This window comes from Podarcis pityusensis (genome assembly GCF_964106645.2).
Source record: "Podarcis pityusensis genome assembly, chromosome: 6".
In the NCBI taxonomy this organism is placed as follows: Eukaryota; Metazoa; Chordata; class Lepidosauria; order Squamata; family Lacertidae; genus Podarcis; species Podarcis pityusensis.
The window spans coordinates 95,573,226-95,589,949 of record NC_138030.1 but is presented as its reverse complement, the minus strand read 5'-3'; the positions used below and the strand labels follow the sequence as shown (position 1 = coordinate 95,589,949).

Below are 16,724 nucleotides of genomic sequence, written 5' to 3'. Positions count from 1 at the left end.
TGAGGCGAAGGCGAGGAGTGATGCCGGCGCTCTGGAGGACGGCGCGCGGGCTGCCGGGCCCCCTCCGCGCCCCGCTCTCGCGGCTCTTCCCCAGCGGGGCGGCCCAGGGCGGCGCCAGGCGCGTCTCCGGCGGCACTCCGACGCTCCGCGCACCCGGCGCTGCAGGTCCGTGGCGCCCGCGGAGGGGGTCGGGGGGCGTCGGGGCTCCTCCTGAGGGAGGTGGTTGTTGTTTAGTCGTTTAGTCGTGTCCGACTCCTCGTGACCCCCTGGACCAGAGCACGCCAGGCACTCCTGTCTTCCACTGCCTCCCTCATGCTGGTCGCTTCGAGAACATTGTCCAGCCATCTCGTCCTCCGTCATCCCCTTCTCCTTGTGCCCTCCATCTTTCCCAACATCAGGGTCTTTTCCAGGGACTCTTCTCTTCTCATGAGGTGGCCAAAGTCTTGGAGCCTCAGCTTCAGGATCTGTCCTTCCAGTGAGCACTCAGGGCTGATTTCCTTCAGAATGGAGAGGTTTGATCTTCTTGCAGTCCATGGGACTCTCAAGAGTCTCCTCCAGCACCAGAATTCAAAAGCATCAATTCTTCGGCGATCAGCCTTCTTTATGGTCCAGCTCTCACTTCCATACATCACTACTGGGAAAACCATAGCTTTAACTATACGGACCTTTGTTGGCAAGGTGATGTCTCTGCTTTTTAAGATGCTGTCTAGGTTTGCCATCGCCTTTCTCCCAAGAATGGCAGGCGTCTTTTAATTTCGTGGCTGCTGTCACCGTCTGCAGTGATCATGGAGCCCAAGAAAGTAAAACCTCTCACTGCCTCCATTTCTTCCCCTTCTATTTGCCAGGAGGTGATGGGACCAGTGGCCGTGATCTTCGTTTTTTTGATGTTGAGCTTCAGGCCATATTTTGTGCTCTCCTCTTTCACCCTCATTAAAAGGTTCTTTAATTCCTCCTCACTTTCTGCTATCAAGGTTGTGTCATCTGCATATCTGAGGTTGTTGATATTTCTTCCGGCAATCTTAATTCCGGCTAGGGAATCATCCAGCCCAGCCTTTCGCATGATGAATTCTGCATATAAGTTAAATAAGCAGGGAGACAATATACAGCCTTGCCGTACTCCTTTCCCAATTTGGAGCCAATCAGTTGTTCCATATCCAGTTCTCACTGTAGCTTCTTGTCCCACATAGAGATTTCTCAGGAGGCAGATGAGATGATCAGGTACTCCCATTTCTTTAAGAACTTTCCATAGTTTGCTGTAGTCGACACAGTCAAAGGCTTTTGCATAGTCAATGAAGCAGAAGTAGATGTCTTTCTGGAACTCTCTAGATTTCTCCATAATCCAGCACATGTTTGCAATTTGGTCTCTGGTTCCTCTGCCCCTTCGAAATCCAGCTTGCACTTCTGGGAGGGAGTTGCCGCACCTTAATGCCCCTTTTCCGCACCAGTAAGAAAGTGAGTCGTTTTGTGTGGCGGCGCCCGCTCTCTGGAACTCGCTGCCTCTGGAGGCAAAGCGGGAGCCTTCGCTGCGCTGCTCTTGGCGTCTGCTAAAACTATTATTGCTTAGACAAGAGCCGCCAAGATGCTTAGGTGAATATTGATCCTTTTTTTAGCATCTTTGTAGGTTTTAAAAGTAGGCTTGTGAATTTGCTCTCAGTTTTACTGTTTTATCTTTTTGTAAACTGCTTTTAGGTTTTTCTTACCAACCAGCGGTGTACGATTCTTAGAAATTATATTTATCTCTTTATTAAATTTCTATACTGCCCTTCATGGCTTCATCCAAAGATCACAGGGAGGTTTACATAAAAGCATAAAAATACATACTGTTATAACAAAAACAATTACACCCCGACCCCCCAGTTTAAAAGGCCAAACGTTTTTTAATCACTCAAAGGCCTGGTTATAGAGAAATATTTTTGCCTGGTACCAAAAGATATGTAAAGAAGGTGCCAGGTGCCTTCCCTGGAGGAAGCATCCCACAAGCAGGGAATCACCTGCAGAAAAGACCTGCTCCCATCTTGCCACCCTACGGACCTATCACGGAGGAGGCATACAAAGAAGGGCCTCAGATGATGATAGCAGGGGAGAGGCGGTCCTTGAGGTCTTGCGGTCCTGGGCTGTTTAAGACTTTATAAATCAAAGTCAGAACTTTGAATTGGGCCTGAAACTAAGTGGCAGCCAGTGCAGATAGGCCAGGTTCAATGTACAGAACTATGCTGAAGTGGTCTTGCCCCAGTGAGCAACTTGGCCGCCAAATTCGCTTTGAAGTAATCTAAACTAGAGGTTACCAGAGCTATCCCTGTCCAGATAGGAGCACAGCTGGGCCACCAGCCAAAGCTGATGAAAGGCACTCAGTACCACAGGCCACCTGAGCCTCAAGTGACATCAAAGGCTCCAGAAGTTCCCCCAAGTTACATAGCTGCTCCTTCTGAGGGAGTGTAATCCCATATGATTATCATTATCATTATTCTTTTTTTATTTTAAATATTTATTTCATTGAAATTTATACACAGCTTGATTTCTTAGGGGGGGACACTCTCAAAGCGGTTTACAAAAGATAAAGCAGTAAAAATCAAGGAAAACTTGACAAGCCTACAGTGATACCTCGGGTTACAGACACTTCAGGTTACGTGTTTTCGGGTTGTGCACCGTGCCGGACCTGGAATTACCAGAACAGGTACCAGAATTGCGACCCGTGTGTGCGCAGACGCAGCGCTGCGGGTTGCGAACGTGCCTCCCACACAGATCACGTTCGCAACCTGAGGTTCCACTGTATTTCCAAAATGCTAAAATGGATTAAGATTTGCCTCAACTTTCTTAAGCATCTGTGTAGGTTTGTCTAAAAGAAAGGTGTTCGTAGCAGGTGCCAAAGGGAGTACAGTAAAGCCACCTGCTTGATCTCAATAAGCAGGGCAGACACCTGAACTCAAGGCAGTTTGCAGATTAAAAATAAAGAACAGCTTAAAAACGTAAGAGGGGGGAAAAGAGAAATCCCTGAATAGGTTTGATCATTGGTTCTCCTTGTAAAAAACAGTAGACAAACAGATCCACCTGTTACCTTCTCTGGAGAATATTTACCGTACCTACCTATTTAGATGATCATTGTATCTGACGGGGTTTTAATGCTCAGAAGCTTCTGCTGCAATAAATGTGTTTTAGGGTACCACAAGATGATGATGATGATGATGTTTGCAACAATTAGTATAACGCTTCGGCGTCTCAGACCAACAGACCAGCCAAAAATAGAAAACCTATAACTTTAAATAATGTCTTGAAAATCTTGTTGATAGTGTTTGAAATCTAGTGTTGCATATCGTGTGTTTAATGGAAAGATGCAGGATCTTCTGGTTGAGGAAAAATAGTGTCAGCACAACTCTAACTAGAGCTGCCCCCTAAAGATTATAATTGTGTACATACCTGCTTAAAGTAATGGGCCAAATTCTCCATAGGATTAGTTTGTAGTCATGCAAACAAAATGGAATACCCAGGATGTTCTAAATGTACAGTATTTCCTCTAGCAGCTCCTGACTGCTCTTGAACAGTTTTTCTCATTATGAGCTCTTTCAAGATGCCTCATAGAATGAATTGCTACTTTTTTGCTAGGAAGCTTCACCATGTCTCTGAGCAGTGCTCCTTCATTATGTAAGCTTTTGCCCATTGTTTGGCTCTTTCACACTAATGGCTGTTGCTGCTTTGAAACTGGGATGCTGCTGTTAAAGGACACTGGAACAAGGGAATGGTTGTGCCTTTAAGCTGTAGCTAGTCAAGTAGTTTTGTGGAACCCCAAGTAAGGAATTTAAACCACTGGCCAGTCCAGTTTGGGCACTGTAAAAATCAGTGGGGAAACTGATGAGCAATAGCTATGTAACATGACTAATGACATTAAATGTTATCTAGCTACCTTGTGCAATTAATTAATTAATGCTTTACATCATTTATACCAGGCACATACAAAGTCTGCCGGGGGGGGGTGCCTAATCTGGCCCCTGTGGCAGTTTATTTCCGGGGGTAAAATCCTAAAAAAAGTCAATAACTTTGGTCGGCCCTCACAGCCCTTCACTTCATCAAATCTGGCCCTCTTTGAAAAAAGTTTGGACACCACTGATTTATGCAATAACCACCCTAGTAAGCCTTATTGAACTCACTGGAACTTACTTTTGAGTACACATATAATAGGATTGCACTATTAATATTCATGCCCATAACTGGCATCTCTATAATTTGTTTTGATAATATTTTATCCTGTGTTGAAAATGTATTACCTTTCTTATGAATGTAATTAAGTAAAATTGTTTTTTTCTCTACACAAGATGTCAATAGTTTTGTTTCCCGGACCAAAACTTGTGGGGAATTGCGCTCTGCTCATGTAGGTCAGGAGGTCACCCTGTGTGGATGGATTCAATATCAGAGGTAAATAAAAGCATCCAGGATTGTAAGATTGAAGGTGTTATGGCAAACCTTAAGTTGGCTAACAGCATTAGAATTGCTTTCCAGAGTCAAAACTAGGGTCCATCTATTCTAGTATCTCTTCTGTGAACTGAAAAAATTACAGAAGTGTTGTAAATAGATGAGACTTAAGTACCAGTTCCCACATTGTTAACCTTAGCCAAGCACAATTGGAGGAAACTGATTTTCTGGACCCATTTCTGCTGATTTTACTTGATCTCTTGATGGCTTTCAATATCCTTTTTGTTCCTACAGCAGTCTGATTTGGTTGCTAGTGGTCAGTTCTGAAAGAGGAGAGTGTGCTTGTGGGATATAGCATGTTTGGGACTCACTCTTTGGGAGAAGGTCCTAGCCTAGCCTTTCCCCTGATTTTCTGAAGTTCAATATGCAGAGATTTCTTTTCTCTTGGACATGAGCATGAAATAGTAGCCTCAGGAACTCTGTATTATATTATTTATCTGCATATGTAAACTGACCTCATTTAAGCTTGCTCTAATGTAGAGGTTTTACCTGAAGTGTTACAAACATTTCTGTTTGTGTCTCCTGTGATTAGACAGCAGCAGTTTGTGGTTTTGAGAGACTTCCAAGGACTCACCCAGATTATCATACCTCAGGATGAGGTGAGCTATCAAGGCTTGCTTCTGCAGTTGCACTGGTTAAATGATTTATTGTCGTCTGTCATGTTGCCCACCAAGCATTGCAATTATTCAAACATAATTCTGATTCTGAATATGTAACAGCAAACTTGATTTCCCATAACTACTTCTGATCATTTACAAGTGGACATACAGCATATAGATGTTCATTCTGTGTGACTACACACAAGATTTATCAATGAATATACAATCATAAGTAGGTTATTTTTGCTTATATTCTGTGCTCATTTTAAAAGAAAAGTATTATCATTGGTGCCCTTATTGGTGTTATGAATACACTTAAACACATAAACAGTGCCTGAAAAGGGCTTTGGGATTCTTGTATTGTTTTTTATTTGTATATTATATTGTGTTACAGTTTGAATTCTATGAAATGTATAAGCATTAAAAGAAGCAATAAAATACAGTGGGACCTCTGGTTACGTACTTAATTCGTTCTGGAGGTCCGTTCTTAACCTGAAACTGTTCTTAACCTGAAGCACCACTTTAAGCCAATGGGGCCTCCCACTGCCGCTGTGCGATTTCTGTTATTATCCTGAAGCAAAGTTCTTAACCCGAGGTAATATTTCTGGGTTAGCAGAGTCTGTAACCTGAAACGTCTGCAACCTGAAGCATCTGTAACCTGAGGTATCACTGTACAATTAAAAATTATACAACATCTAGTACAGTGTATTACAAATTCTACAGCAGGCAGAAAAACCATCTCATGATCTCAGCAACTTTCAAGTGGTCTGGGATCAGGGGACTTGGGAACCGCTGGCCTACAAGGATAATGCAGGGAAGTGAGCTTAGCAGTAAGGTGGAGGAAGAGCAGAAGCTGAATGTGACTTGTTTAAAGGTAGAAATCACAGTCTGCTGTTTATCTCGCCTGCCTGCCTGCCTTTTTCTTCTCATTTCAAGTAGGATAAAAGGGGGTCATTTATGCAGGTTAAGCACCCGCAGAAACTACGAACCAGTTCTATGCTTACGGCCTAGGATTCTAGAAAGGAGTGCTGGACTAGGTGGGATTTGATCTGACTCAGCAAATCACTTCTTATAATCTTAAGATAGAATTCATCAGCAGGATTCTTGCTTGTGAATTTTGGGCTGTGCAAATTCTGCTTTGGCAGAGGAGCCTAATATTAGACTGCAGTACTGAAATTGGCCCACAACTAAGGTAGCTCATCAGTTCTAAATCTGTGCTCCTAAACGATGTACCTGCGCAATCTTATGTGTTGTTTCCGTCTTTCTGCAGGCAGCTTCCCATTTAAGGAAGATCTTGTATGACACGCCAGTTGAATCTGTGGTGAGGCTGACTGGAACTGTTGTCCCCCGGCCTCCAGGACAGACAAACCCCGTGCGTACTTTAAGGAGAATCTCCCCCTAATTTTATCTCAGTGTAACTTGGCCACTTCAAGACACTACAAACTGTTTCCCGAAAGCTGAAATGTCTCCTCACATGTGACACAGTGTTTGGGTTTGGGAAGTGTGGGTCTGGATTTGTATTGCTTTGTCATTTACTGCTATTATATTTGATAAAGGCCTGGCTGATATATTGATATACAGTGGTACCTCTAGATATGAACGGGATCCGTTCCGGAGCCCTGTTCGCATCTAGAAGCAAACGTAACTAGCAACGGCACGTTTGCGCACATGCGCGTCGCTTTTCACCGCTTCTGCGCATGCACGTGACGTCATTTTGAGCCTCTGCGCAAGCGGTGAAACCCGGAAATAACGCGCTCCGTTACTTCCGGGTTGCCGTGGAGCGCAACTCGAACGCGCTCATCCCGAAGCACATTCAACCCGAGGTATGGCTGTATCGCCCAGGATCAGTATGAGGAGTAGACCGCGATGTCCGCTTCACTCAGCGGTATATTGCTGGTGAAACCGCCACAGCTCCTGAGTACCTCTGCTAGCAGCAGTGCTTTTTTTCTAAAAAAAAGGTTTAGGAATACTCTCATTTTCCTACTCCTATTGAAATACTGCCCCTCAATAAGGCCAAACTTAGATTCACAACATGTTTAGGGGTATGCGTACCTTGTGTCCCCCAGAAAAAAAGCACTGGCTAGCAGTGTCGGCTAGAGTTCCTTCCTCCAGCGGTGCTGCTAGCAGAGGGACTCAGGAGCGGTGAGTGAAATATATTGCTGAGTGAAACTGCCATCACACTCTGCCCTCATACAGTGCGCCAACACAGCTTGTTCCTCCCTCTGCATCTTTAAACTACTTGACTGAGGAGTATGAAGCTGTCCTTACCTCAGCCGAGCAGTTAAAAAGGAGCCCTCAGCCCAGGTCTGGTTCCCGTCAGCCAGTGGCAGGGTGGGGGCTCCTTCAAACTGCTCAGCTGAGGGTGAGTGTGCTTGCAGTGGCGAAGCTGCACGCTCTGACACTGGGGGCGGAGAGCAGGCGGGGCTGTGACTGGCGCACTTCCGGGGGGCGTGGTATGCGTACTGGGGGCGTGGCACCCGGCATGGGGGCGGCTGCAATGGTACCCTCCCTGATGCGCCTGGGTGAAACCACCTCAGTTCTCAGGGTGAGAGCTGAGGCAGTTTCACCAGCTGCTTTGCAGGCAGAGGCCAATGCAGCTGGTTTTTTCAACAGTATATCGCCAGACTGTGATGTTTGGCTGGCAATGCACTGTGATGTTGAAAAGCTTATATCGGCCAGCCCTAATTTGATAATAAAGGGCTGTAACCTCCTGACTTCAGCCTCACCTGAAGTTTCTGGTCTTGCTTGCTAAAAGTAGGCTGCCCCATTTCCACTTGCCCCAGTGAGTGTAACTGCCATTATCTGGTCAGTATTTGCCCAAGCCTGGAGCTGCAGAGGTGGGCAAGGATTGCCCTGGTGGTTACTTAGCAACCCCCATTCCCTCTACGACAACAACAAGGTTGAGAGGAAGGCTGGGGGATCTTAGCTTCTGTGTGATTCCACCTTTCTTCCTTCGATCTTTCATCGAAACCCACCTTTCTCATGACTTTTGCTTGGCTTAGCCCCCTGGCTCCCGTATCTGCCTGCAGCTCAACTTATCACATGCAGCTGAAACAGTCACATATTTTTTCCATGCTAACTTCTGCTTCCACTTCCCTCCCCTTTCTCTGTTTCCCATATGTTGCATTTTAGATTGTAAGTTCCTTGGCACAGAGACCTGCCTTCGGGTCCTGTGCACTGTGCCTTGCACCTTGATGGCACTATAGAAATGATTAATAATAATGCTTAAAATAAGCAATGCAGGGCCAAAGTGGCTAGGGTTAGTTTTTCCTGCTAAAACCAATTTCTGCCTTCCCTTCCCACCCCCAGTGGGGAGGAGTCAGGAGGAAGAATTAATTGTCATTCTAAAGCAAAAGTTCCCAAACTTATTTGGCCTACCACCCCCTTCTCAGCAAAAAATTACTCATTGCCCCCTGGAAATCTACCTTCTTTAAGTGAACAGAAAGTTGCAGTGACAAATTTGTGTTCTTTTATATACTGTATCTATATTTCTACCCACACCCTAAAACATAATAAAGAAAGATGTTGTAAATAAAACACCTTGAGGCTTGAAATTATATATATATTTTTTTATAATCAACCGTAGTAACATTCACATTACAGAAAATTAAGATAATGAAGGATAATATTAATATTAAAATAAAAATTATGTATAACATTAAAAATAATCCTAACGAAAAGGATGAACCTGGTGTGCTGCTATCAATTTATTAATGTTTGGTTCTAATTTTTGTCAGCAGCATTCTTAAATCACTGTGATTAGTTATTTGTAGTCAATTTGTTTTTTTAGTTGACTGATTTGCTTGCCACTGGCCAAATAGAGAGGCAAGCTGTGATCCACTTTCAGGGTCTGGGTGAAGCCAAAAAGGGTTCACTTAAGCCCGGGAAAACCCCTCACCTCCAGCAGCAGATCCAGGGGAGGTATCGCGGTCCCCCAACAGCGCCCGACCTGGCAGTAAGCCACACAACCGATAAAACATGTATGAACGGTTTTTAAAAATTTTCTTTCTTTATGCTTCCACTGCCCCCTTAGTTTTATTCAACACCCCCCAATTGCACCCAAGGCTACTACCACGCCCCTGGATCATTCCAGCGCTCCCCACCACCCGGGGGTGGCATCACCCACTTTGGGAAACACTGTTCTAAAGTGAATGTTCTGTCGACGCAAGGATTTCAGCTATTCTCTTCCACATGCTGTTTTGGGGGTTCACCCAACATCCCCCACATGAGGCAGGGAGCTAGTTGTGCTAGCAGAAGTTTTTGTGTTGGCTTCTGCTCGTGGGATTAATTAGTTGATTCCGGCCCAGTGGTGACTGGGAGCTTGAAGCCTGCCTTGGCCTTTCACGTCCAGCTGAACTGCAGGAGGTGTGGCATGTTGCCTTGTCTCTGTTCTGGCCAGGTGGTTTAAGCCCAGGCAAGCCTTCATCTTCAAAATGGAGAAGGGAGACAGAAGTTTGTCTTTCCATTGGATATGCTTAACAAAAAATTAAAACCAGTAAAATAATAAAAAATGGCACAAGTGCAGATAGCTATTGGACCATCATCTCAGGAATGTATGTAAAAATAGTGGTGATTATTTTTCTCTTTTTTGTTCATTTTTAGAGATTGCCTACAGGTGATATTGAAGTTAAGGTGAAAACAGTAGAGATCCTGAACTCCTGTAAGAAACTTCCTTTTGAAATAAAAGACTTTGCCAAGGTGACTTTCTCTTTATTTCTGTGTGGTTGGCTGTTTGGTACAAAGCATATTTGAAATTCTTGGGTGACCTTGTTCTTCCAACCTTCCTCCTGTCCAGTCTTGTAGAAAGAAGGTTTGGGAAGAAGCGTGTGTTGATGATGTACAGTTCCAATTAACAGCTTTGGGGAAATGTTCCATAATTTGTCTTCAACTGAAAATAACGATTAGCAATGGCTGGAAAGCAAAGGAAATATGTGAGAATTATTATCAGGCTTTAGAAATACTTCCATGACCCTATGATCATGTGGTGGAAGGCCTGCCTTACTGAAATTCAAGAGGCTCCATCACTACAGTGGACGCTCGGGTTGCGAACGTTTTCTGTGCGGGATTCACGTTCGCAACCCACAGTGGCGCGTCTGCGCATGCACGGGTTGCAATTCGGCGCTTCTGTGCATGTTCGACCCCCAAAACCAAAATATTATGCAAAATTTGATTACCCTTATCACATATATATAAAAAGGCTAATTGAAAAGTTGGGGTAATACGTCCGTTTAAGATCTTATCAATGTCTCTGTATAATGTTGCCCAGATTTATTGAACTCCAGTACAGCTGCACCATAGGTAGAGATACGATCCAATTTCTGAACATCCCCTCCACCGCCTTAGAAGTGGAGATGAATTTATATAAAAGAGTCTTCTAGGAGTCTTGTACTGCTTATGAATCACCTTTAACGACAGTTCTTTATGTTTAGCTGATATATTATGAGAAGAATGGTTCCCCCCCCCCCCACATGGCTAAGTATCTTCAGTTATGTCACATTCTAAATCAGTGTTCCAGGACATTTTTAAACCCGTTTGGTGTCTGGGTTCATATTTGAGCAAAATTTTATAAATATTTGAGATTATACCTTTTGAATAGTGTGAAAAAATAAGAATTAATTTTTCAAAATGGGGAAAATTACATGTGGGAGAGGTCTGAACCATTTTGCTGTGAAGAAAAGCACTAATTTGTTGCCATTTCACTGTGATGTGGATGTTTCCTAATTTATTTTTAATTTCCTTTCCCCCCATAAGCTTCCCATTCATGTACTTGCTTGTTTTTTCTTCTGACCTACAACCCCTTCCCCTTCTCAGAAAACCGAGGCCTTGCGAATGCAGTATCGCTATTTGGACCTGCGGAGCGCCCAGATGCAGTACAACCTACGAATGAGGTCCCAGGTGGTGATGAGAATGCGGGAATACCTCTGCAATCGTCATGGTGAGAGAAGTGGACAGGGGGTGTAGCTCAGTGGTAGAGTACCCGCTTTGGGTCTCTGACTCATTCCTTGACAGGCCTGAGAATATCCCCTGCCTGAAACTGACAGTACTGTTGACAGTAGATGGACCAGTGGTCTGACCTGGTTTCAGGCAACTTCCTTTGTTTCTAACTCATAACAGCATTTTAGTAATGCCTTTTATTTTCTCCTTTTACTCAATAACAAGTGATATATGAAATATGTTTTAGGCTTTGTGGATGTGGAAACGCCAACACTATTCAAGAAGACTCCAGGGGTAAGTATTTTCTCTGTGTATATTGCTTTGTAAAAGTTTCTTATTGTTTGATTCAGAAAGGATTTTCATCAAAGTGGGAGGTTGAAGACAGCCATTACTCTTCCAGAGTGTCAGAGATTATTTGAAGCCACTGTCTCTGCCCTCAAAACAAATATTTTCTCTCTCAATCCTGAGTTCTGAAAAAGAGGGTGAGTTCTGGAAGAAGGGCGTTGGTATGCTAGCAGAAATTTGAGTTTTAACAAGGGAAGAAAAGAAAAAGCAAGCAAGTCCGAGTTCAGGTTCTGGTCAGGTAATCTCAGGCAAGACATGGATCAGTTTGCATAAATCAATATTCCCTGCCTGACATCCTCTAGATGTTTTGAACTACCACCCCCATTATCCCCAACCATTAACCCTGCTGGCTGGGGCTGACAGGAATTGTGGTCCAAAACATCTGGAGGGGAGCAGGTTGGGGGGAAGTTGCCATAAGGCAAGGACAAGCAGATTAGAGGTCAGATTCTTACAAGGCAAAGCAAGTAGCACCCTGGGGAGCTGCATCTGAAGCTCAGGCTGAGCAGGCTCCAGCGTTGCTTTCAAGCAAACCCAGACTGAGCCTTCTTCAGGGGTACAACTCCGTCTGAGTGGCTAGCTGCACCTTCAGTCTTGTCTCCAGGAGATGTGGAATTGAATCTCAAAGAATCATAGAATTGTAGAGTTGAAAGGGACCCCAAGAGTCATCTAGTTCAATCCTTTGCGATGCAAGAATAGAACTAATAGCACTAATAAAACTGGACATCATAGTTTAAGAATAGATGTAAGGGTCCAATACATGTTGAGGGGGGCCTTCCCTTCAATATTCCCGTGACAGCTGTTTTGCTGTATTCGCACTGTTGTTGGTGACTGTCTTGAACATCACTTGTTGAAAAAAACAAGTTACAGGGTTTAACTTAATAACTAATAAATTAAAGCTTAGCTCTATTGTAGGTATTTCTGTTAGATCAGGGGCCTCCTGTATGGTGGGTGGGAGGAACTGTGTGTACAAAGTTGAATCATGTTTATGTTATTTTTTAGTTGCTGGTTTTCTTAGCATTGTTTTATAGATTGTAATTGTTTTACTGGTGATATTTATTAATTATATGTTTTCTGCTGTACATGTGATGTTCCATTGGGTTATTATTATTATTTATTTTTGCAAGCCACGTTGGGGTTTGTTTGAGTGGAAAGCAGCTTCAAAATACAATCACTCAAGCCCAGGGGGGTCATGACACCTGCTTTGTGAAGGGATGATTCAGTAGACTGGGGGAGTTTTGTGCCCCTGGCCTCAACTCCCATGGTGTGTGGCTCCCACTGCCATCTGAAGTGGGGAAGCCTCTAGGAGTGCTTCAGACCATGGATCTATGATTGTGCAGGGTTTCAGGAGCTAGGGAAACTTACACACAGTGTTCCCTGCCTTAGGTGCCCCACACTAATGTGTAGATGGGGGTCAGGTGGAGCCATATGCCATGCAGTGCCCCTTCATGCAAGTGTGCATGAAGTTTCAGGCTGAATCAAAGAGAAGCCTAGTCGCCTTCTGATGCTGAATGTATTACAACTTTGAGGGAACACCGATGCAACAGCATCCATGAGATCACCAGTCTCCCATTTCTTCACCACCACTAAACAGTTTTAGTTTATTGTTTGTTATTTAATTTTTAAAAGGTGAACTGTAAATATGTGTAAGCTTCTGAAAAGAGGATGTGAACATCCCACCTGACTTGGAAGGGGGGAGGTGAAACTAAGGTTAACATGTTTATCAGGGCAGATTGTTTGGTGCCAGTAGATGTGAAACTGGGTTCTAAGGGCAGAAGAAGAACCTGCTCTACCATTGGAAATAAATATAATGTGTTTATTTGCCTCTGGTGTGTTTTAGGAACCCACATTAGTACTGACAATTATCATTATTGCATGACAACAACTGTGACATGCAGGAGACATGATTTGGGTTTGGTGAGCAAAGTGCATTAGTGGGTAAATGCTGTGGGAAGGTGTTGAATCTTTCAAAGGGAGCTTGGTGGAGGCAAAAAATATTTGGGGACCTGTTTTGTGCCTTATTGATCTGAAGTATAAGTTTCTGCATTTTTAAAGTCACTGCAATTCCTGTTGTTCTACCCTTCTTTTAAAATCAGGGTGCAAAGGAATTTGTGGTGCCCTCACGAGAGGCTGGGAAGTTTTACTCACTGCCCCAGAGTCCTCAGCAGTTTAAGCAGCTATTGATGGTAGGAGGCCTGGACAGGTGAGTTTCTTGGGAACCTCCTGGTAAAAGGAATGTTACACGAGTGTCTCCTCCTACATCAGTATAATGGTATGGGGTTGCTCGTGCGTAAGTTGCCGCCTCTCCTGGCTATGTTGCCTTGTTAAACCTTTCTGTCTGGACAGCCCTTCAATTCGTGGCTGCCTCAGTCGCTAGCAGAATCCGTCAGTGGGCGTTTCTTAAACCTTTTCCAACATAAAAGTTGTTTGACACCCAGTCTCCTCCTACTTTCTCTGCGCGGAAGTCTTCTGGGCAGGGAGGGCGTTGGTAGCAGAGGACCAGTGCTCTCCCCGCTGGTGTCCGGTGAAGAGTCCGGGAGCCCTCTCGCCGATTCCCCCATCTGCCCCTCCTTATTCCTGGTGTTGCACTGAATTGCTGCCCCATCTGCGGAGCTGCCTCTCTCCCTGCTGGGCCCTTCTCCAGCATCATTAGAGAGCCTTCCCTCCACCTCTAGCTCCGATGTCAGTTCCCTGACAATCAGGGAATGGAAACCCCGTTCCCTAGAGTGGGGTGGGGGTTGGGCGGCAGAGGTAACTTGTCACAGAAACTGACACCACCCTAATAAGAAGAATAGGGTTCACAATAAAGTTGGCATTGTCTAGTACCCGAGGACAAGCCACTGCAAATCTGCTCAGCAGGAGTGCATTCTCATGGTGCTTTGGCAAGGTAAAGGGTAAAGGTAAAGGACCCCAGGACAAAAGGGCCCCTGCTCATAGCAATGTGAGACCCCCCTGCTGTCTCCTGAATTGGTGGAGCAGTTGCACTGCTGAGTTGTAAGGCAAACAGAAGCAGCAGTAGAGACACAAACATCAGGAGTGTGGCAGAGAATCTCCTTTTCTCTTCTCCTCCCCTAGCTTTCTCTGGCAGTGCAGAGGAATTGTTCTGCAGACAGGTCAGTGGTGACACCAAATTAGGACTTGACAGGTAATCAAGCCAAAGTGTGTGGAGCACGGAGTACTGGTTCAACGATCATGAAAAATACTCACTTGGGCATAAACCTCCTTCCTCGGACCACTGATTATTCCTTCTCTTCTGTGTCCACTAGCTTCGTGCTAGTTATCATAGCCACTACTCAAGCAGCTCTTTCCTTCTGCCTGCCGATGGTGAATATCTTTGGAAAAAATGCTATTAATACTTTGTAAGCAGAATGGTGACAGTGGTGACCTTCAATTCCAATGGCAGGTACTTCCAAGTAGCCCGCTGCTATCGAGATGAAGGTTCCAAGCCAGACAGGCAGCCTGAATTCACTCAGGTAATTTATATCCTTTGCTATGTATTTTTTACAATTTGATGTAAGATTTAAAAGCTCTAAGGAAATCTTGGACACGTGATCGGCACAACTTGTACAGCAGGTACAAGACATGATCTTTTTGTAACATAAAGTGTCCTTTTGCTACAGTGTTTAAAACAGTAATTTCTAACATCCCAAAAACACATTAAGGACCAAGCCAAAAAGTTAAGGTGTGTCAAGTGCCAATTACTGTGGGATTAGAACTTTGGCAAAATATTCCCGGGGAGCTTTTCACACCTGGGCAAATTAATTTGCTGTAAGGAAGGTTTCCTACTGTAAGCTTCAGATGCATCTGATAAAGTGGACCGTAGAACCTGAAAGCTTATGCAGTAATAAATGCATTGGTCTACAATCCTATCCCCACTGACTGTAAGAGGTGTAGTTCCTTTGAAGGGTATATATTGTAAAAAAAAAAAAGTTTTTAAGTTACAACAAGGAGTAGTGACTTCGAAATATTACAAACGAATCTCCAGTGCCAAATCCCCAAAGTGCAAATCCTCCAGTTTGAAATGGGTGCTGTGAACCTCAATAAATTATTTTAATTTATTATCTGTCCTTCACCATAAGGTCCCATTATGGGCTAAAACAACTTAAAATCACAAAACTAGGGTGGGTTGTAAAAATATACATCCCAGGTGTTAAAAGTCAGAGGTGCAACTTCAGTATTTGTTGAAAAATGTATAGTGGTTAGGTGCAAGCTTACTTACTTGATTTGGGGTTCGGCAGCTGTCCCCCTGCCTCCCCTGGCTACGCCCATGCCTAGAAATGAACTGGCAACCAGTGCAATTGTTTTAAAACATGTGGTCTGAATTTTGAAGGGAACCCCAACCAATAATCTGGCTGCTGCACTTTGGTCCAGTTGAAGTTTCTGAGTAATCTTTAGGCACAGCACCACATAGAGCGCATTGCAATAATCCAGTCTAGAAGTTACCAGAGCATGGATTACAGTGGTCAGTTCCCCACCCTCCAAAGGGGCTGTAACCAGTGAGCAAGCCAGAGCTGAAAAAAGGTACACCTGGCCACTGAGCCTGGATTCAAACACCTGTATCTTTTCCAGAATTTAGCTTCCATTATACTTCTCTTGTTTCAGTTATAAATATCTATTTTGTAAGAGTTTTAGATACGGAAAAATAATGTTCTTATGGTGCCTTTGAACATTACTTATTCCCCTCCCTTTTTGTCTCTCTTTAATTCCCCCTCCCTCAAGATTGATATTGAGATGTCATTTGCAGACCAAACTGGGATTCAGGCTTTAATTGAGGGCTTGCTGCAGTATTCCTGGCCTGAGGAGAAGGGACCCATCACAATACCTTTTCCATCCATTACCTATGATGAAGCTCTGGCCACCTATGGGACCGATAAGCCAGACACTCGCTTTGAAATGAAGGTGTGTTCTGGAAACTAAGTCCTGTTCAGGAAAGTTTACAGAGTTGGGTATGATAGTTACTTATGTTTTAATCAAATTTCTTAACCATCCTTTACTATATAGCTTTATGTAACTGTAAGGAAAGATACACAGGCTGCAGCCTACTGCTTTCCTCAGTTGGCACTAAACCTGCTTCAAAGCTCTAAACAACAAGTGCAAATGCCTTTTCAAAATTGTATTAAATGATCATTGTTTCTGTATGTGCACAGAAAGCACAACAAGAGTTGCACATAAAAGCAAGTAGTCTTTTTAGTTCCTACAGTATCGCAAGGTCTACTTGGTCAGGTGCATCAGTGAACTGTGGCCCACAAAAATGTAGCACCACAATAAAAAATTGTTGTCTTTAAAGGGCCAGAAGACTCTCTTTGCAGCAATGTTCAAATCAACAGTGTGGCCAGGTGGGAGACCATGATTTGGCTAAACTTGTTTGGGGGGGCAGTTTAGGCA

The 16,724-nt window shown here is 44.0% G+C and overlaps 1 protein-coding gene across 1 annotated transcript in view; it reads left to right on the top strand.

Moving 5' to 3' along the window:
* Positions 1 to 5: 5 nt before the first annotated feature.
* Positions 6 to 16,724, top strand: part of DARS2 (aspartyl-tRNA synthetase 2, mitochondrial) — a 29,653-nt gene continuing 12,934 nt past the window's right edge. The window contains 10 exon segments of the mRNA XM_081012177.1: positions 6 to 165; positions 4,308 to 4,407; positions 4,997 to 5,063; positions 6,334 to 6,435; positions 9,666 to 9,761; positions 10,875 to 10,998; positions 11,245 to 11,291; positions 13,436 to 13,542; positions 14,743 to 14,812; positions 16,059 to 16,238. Coding sequence (XP_080868303.1) covers positions 21 to 165; positions 4,308 to 4,407; positions 4,997 to 5,063; positions 6,334 to 6,435; positions 9,666 to 9,761; positions 10,875 to 10,998; positions 11,245 to 11,291; positions 13,436 to 13,542; positions 14,743 to 14,812; positions 16,059 to 16,238 — 1,038 coding nt within the window. The 5' untranslated portion in view covers positions 6 to 20.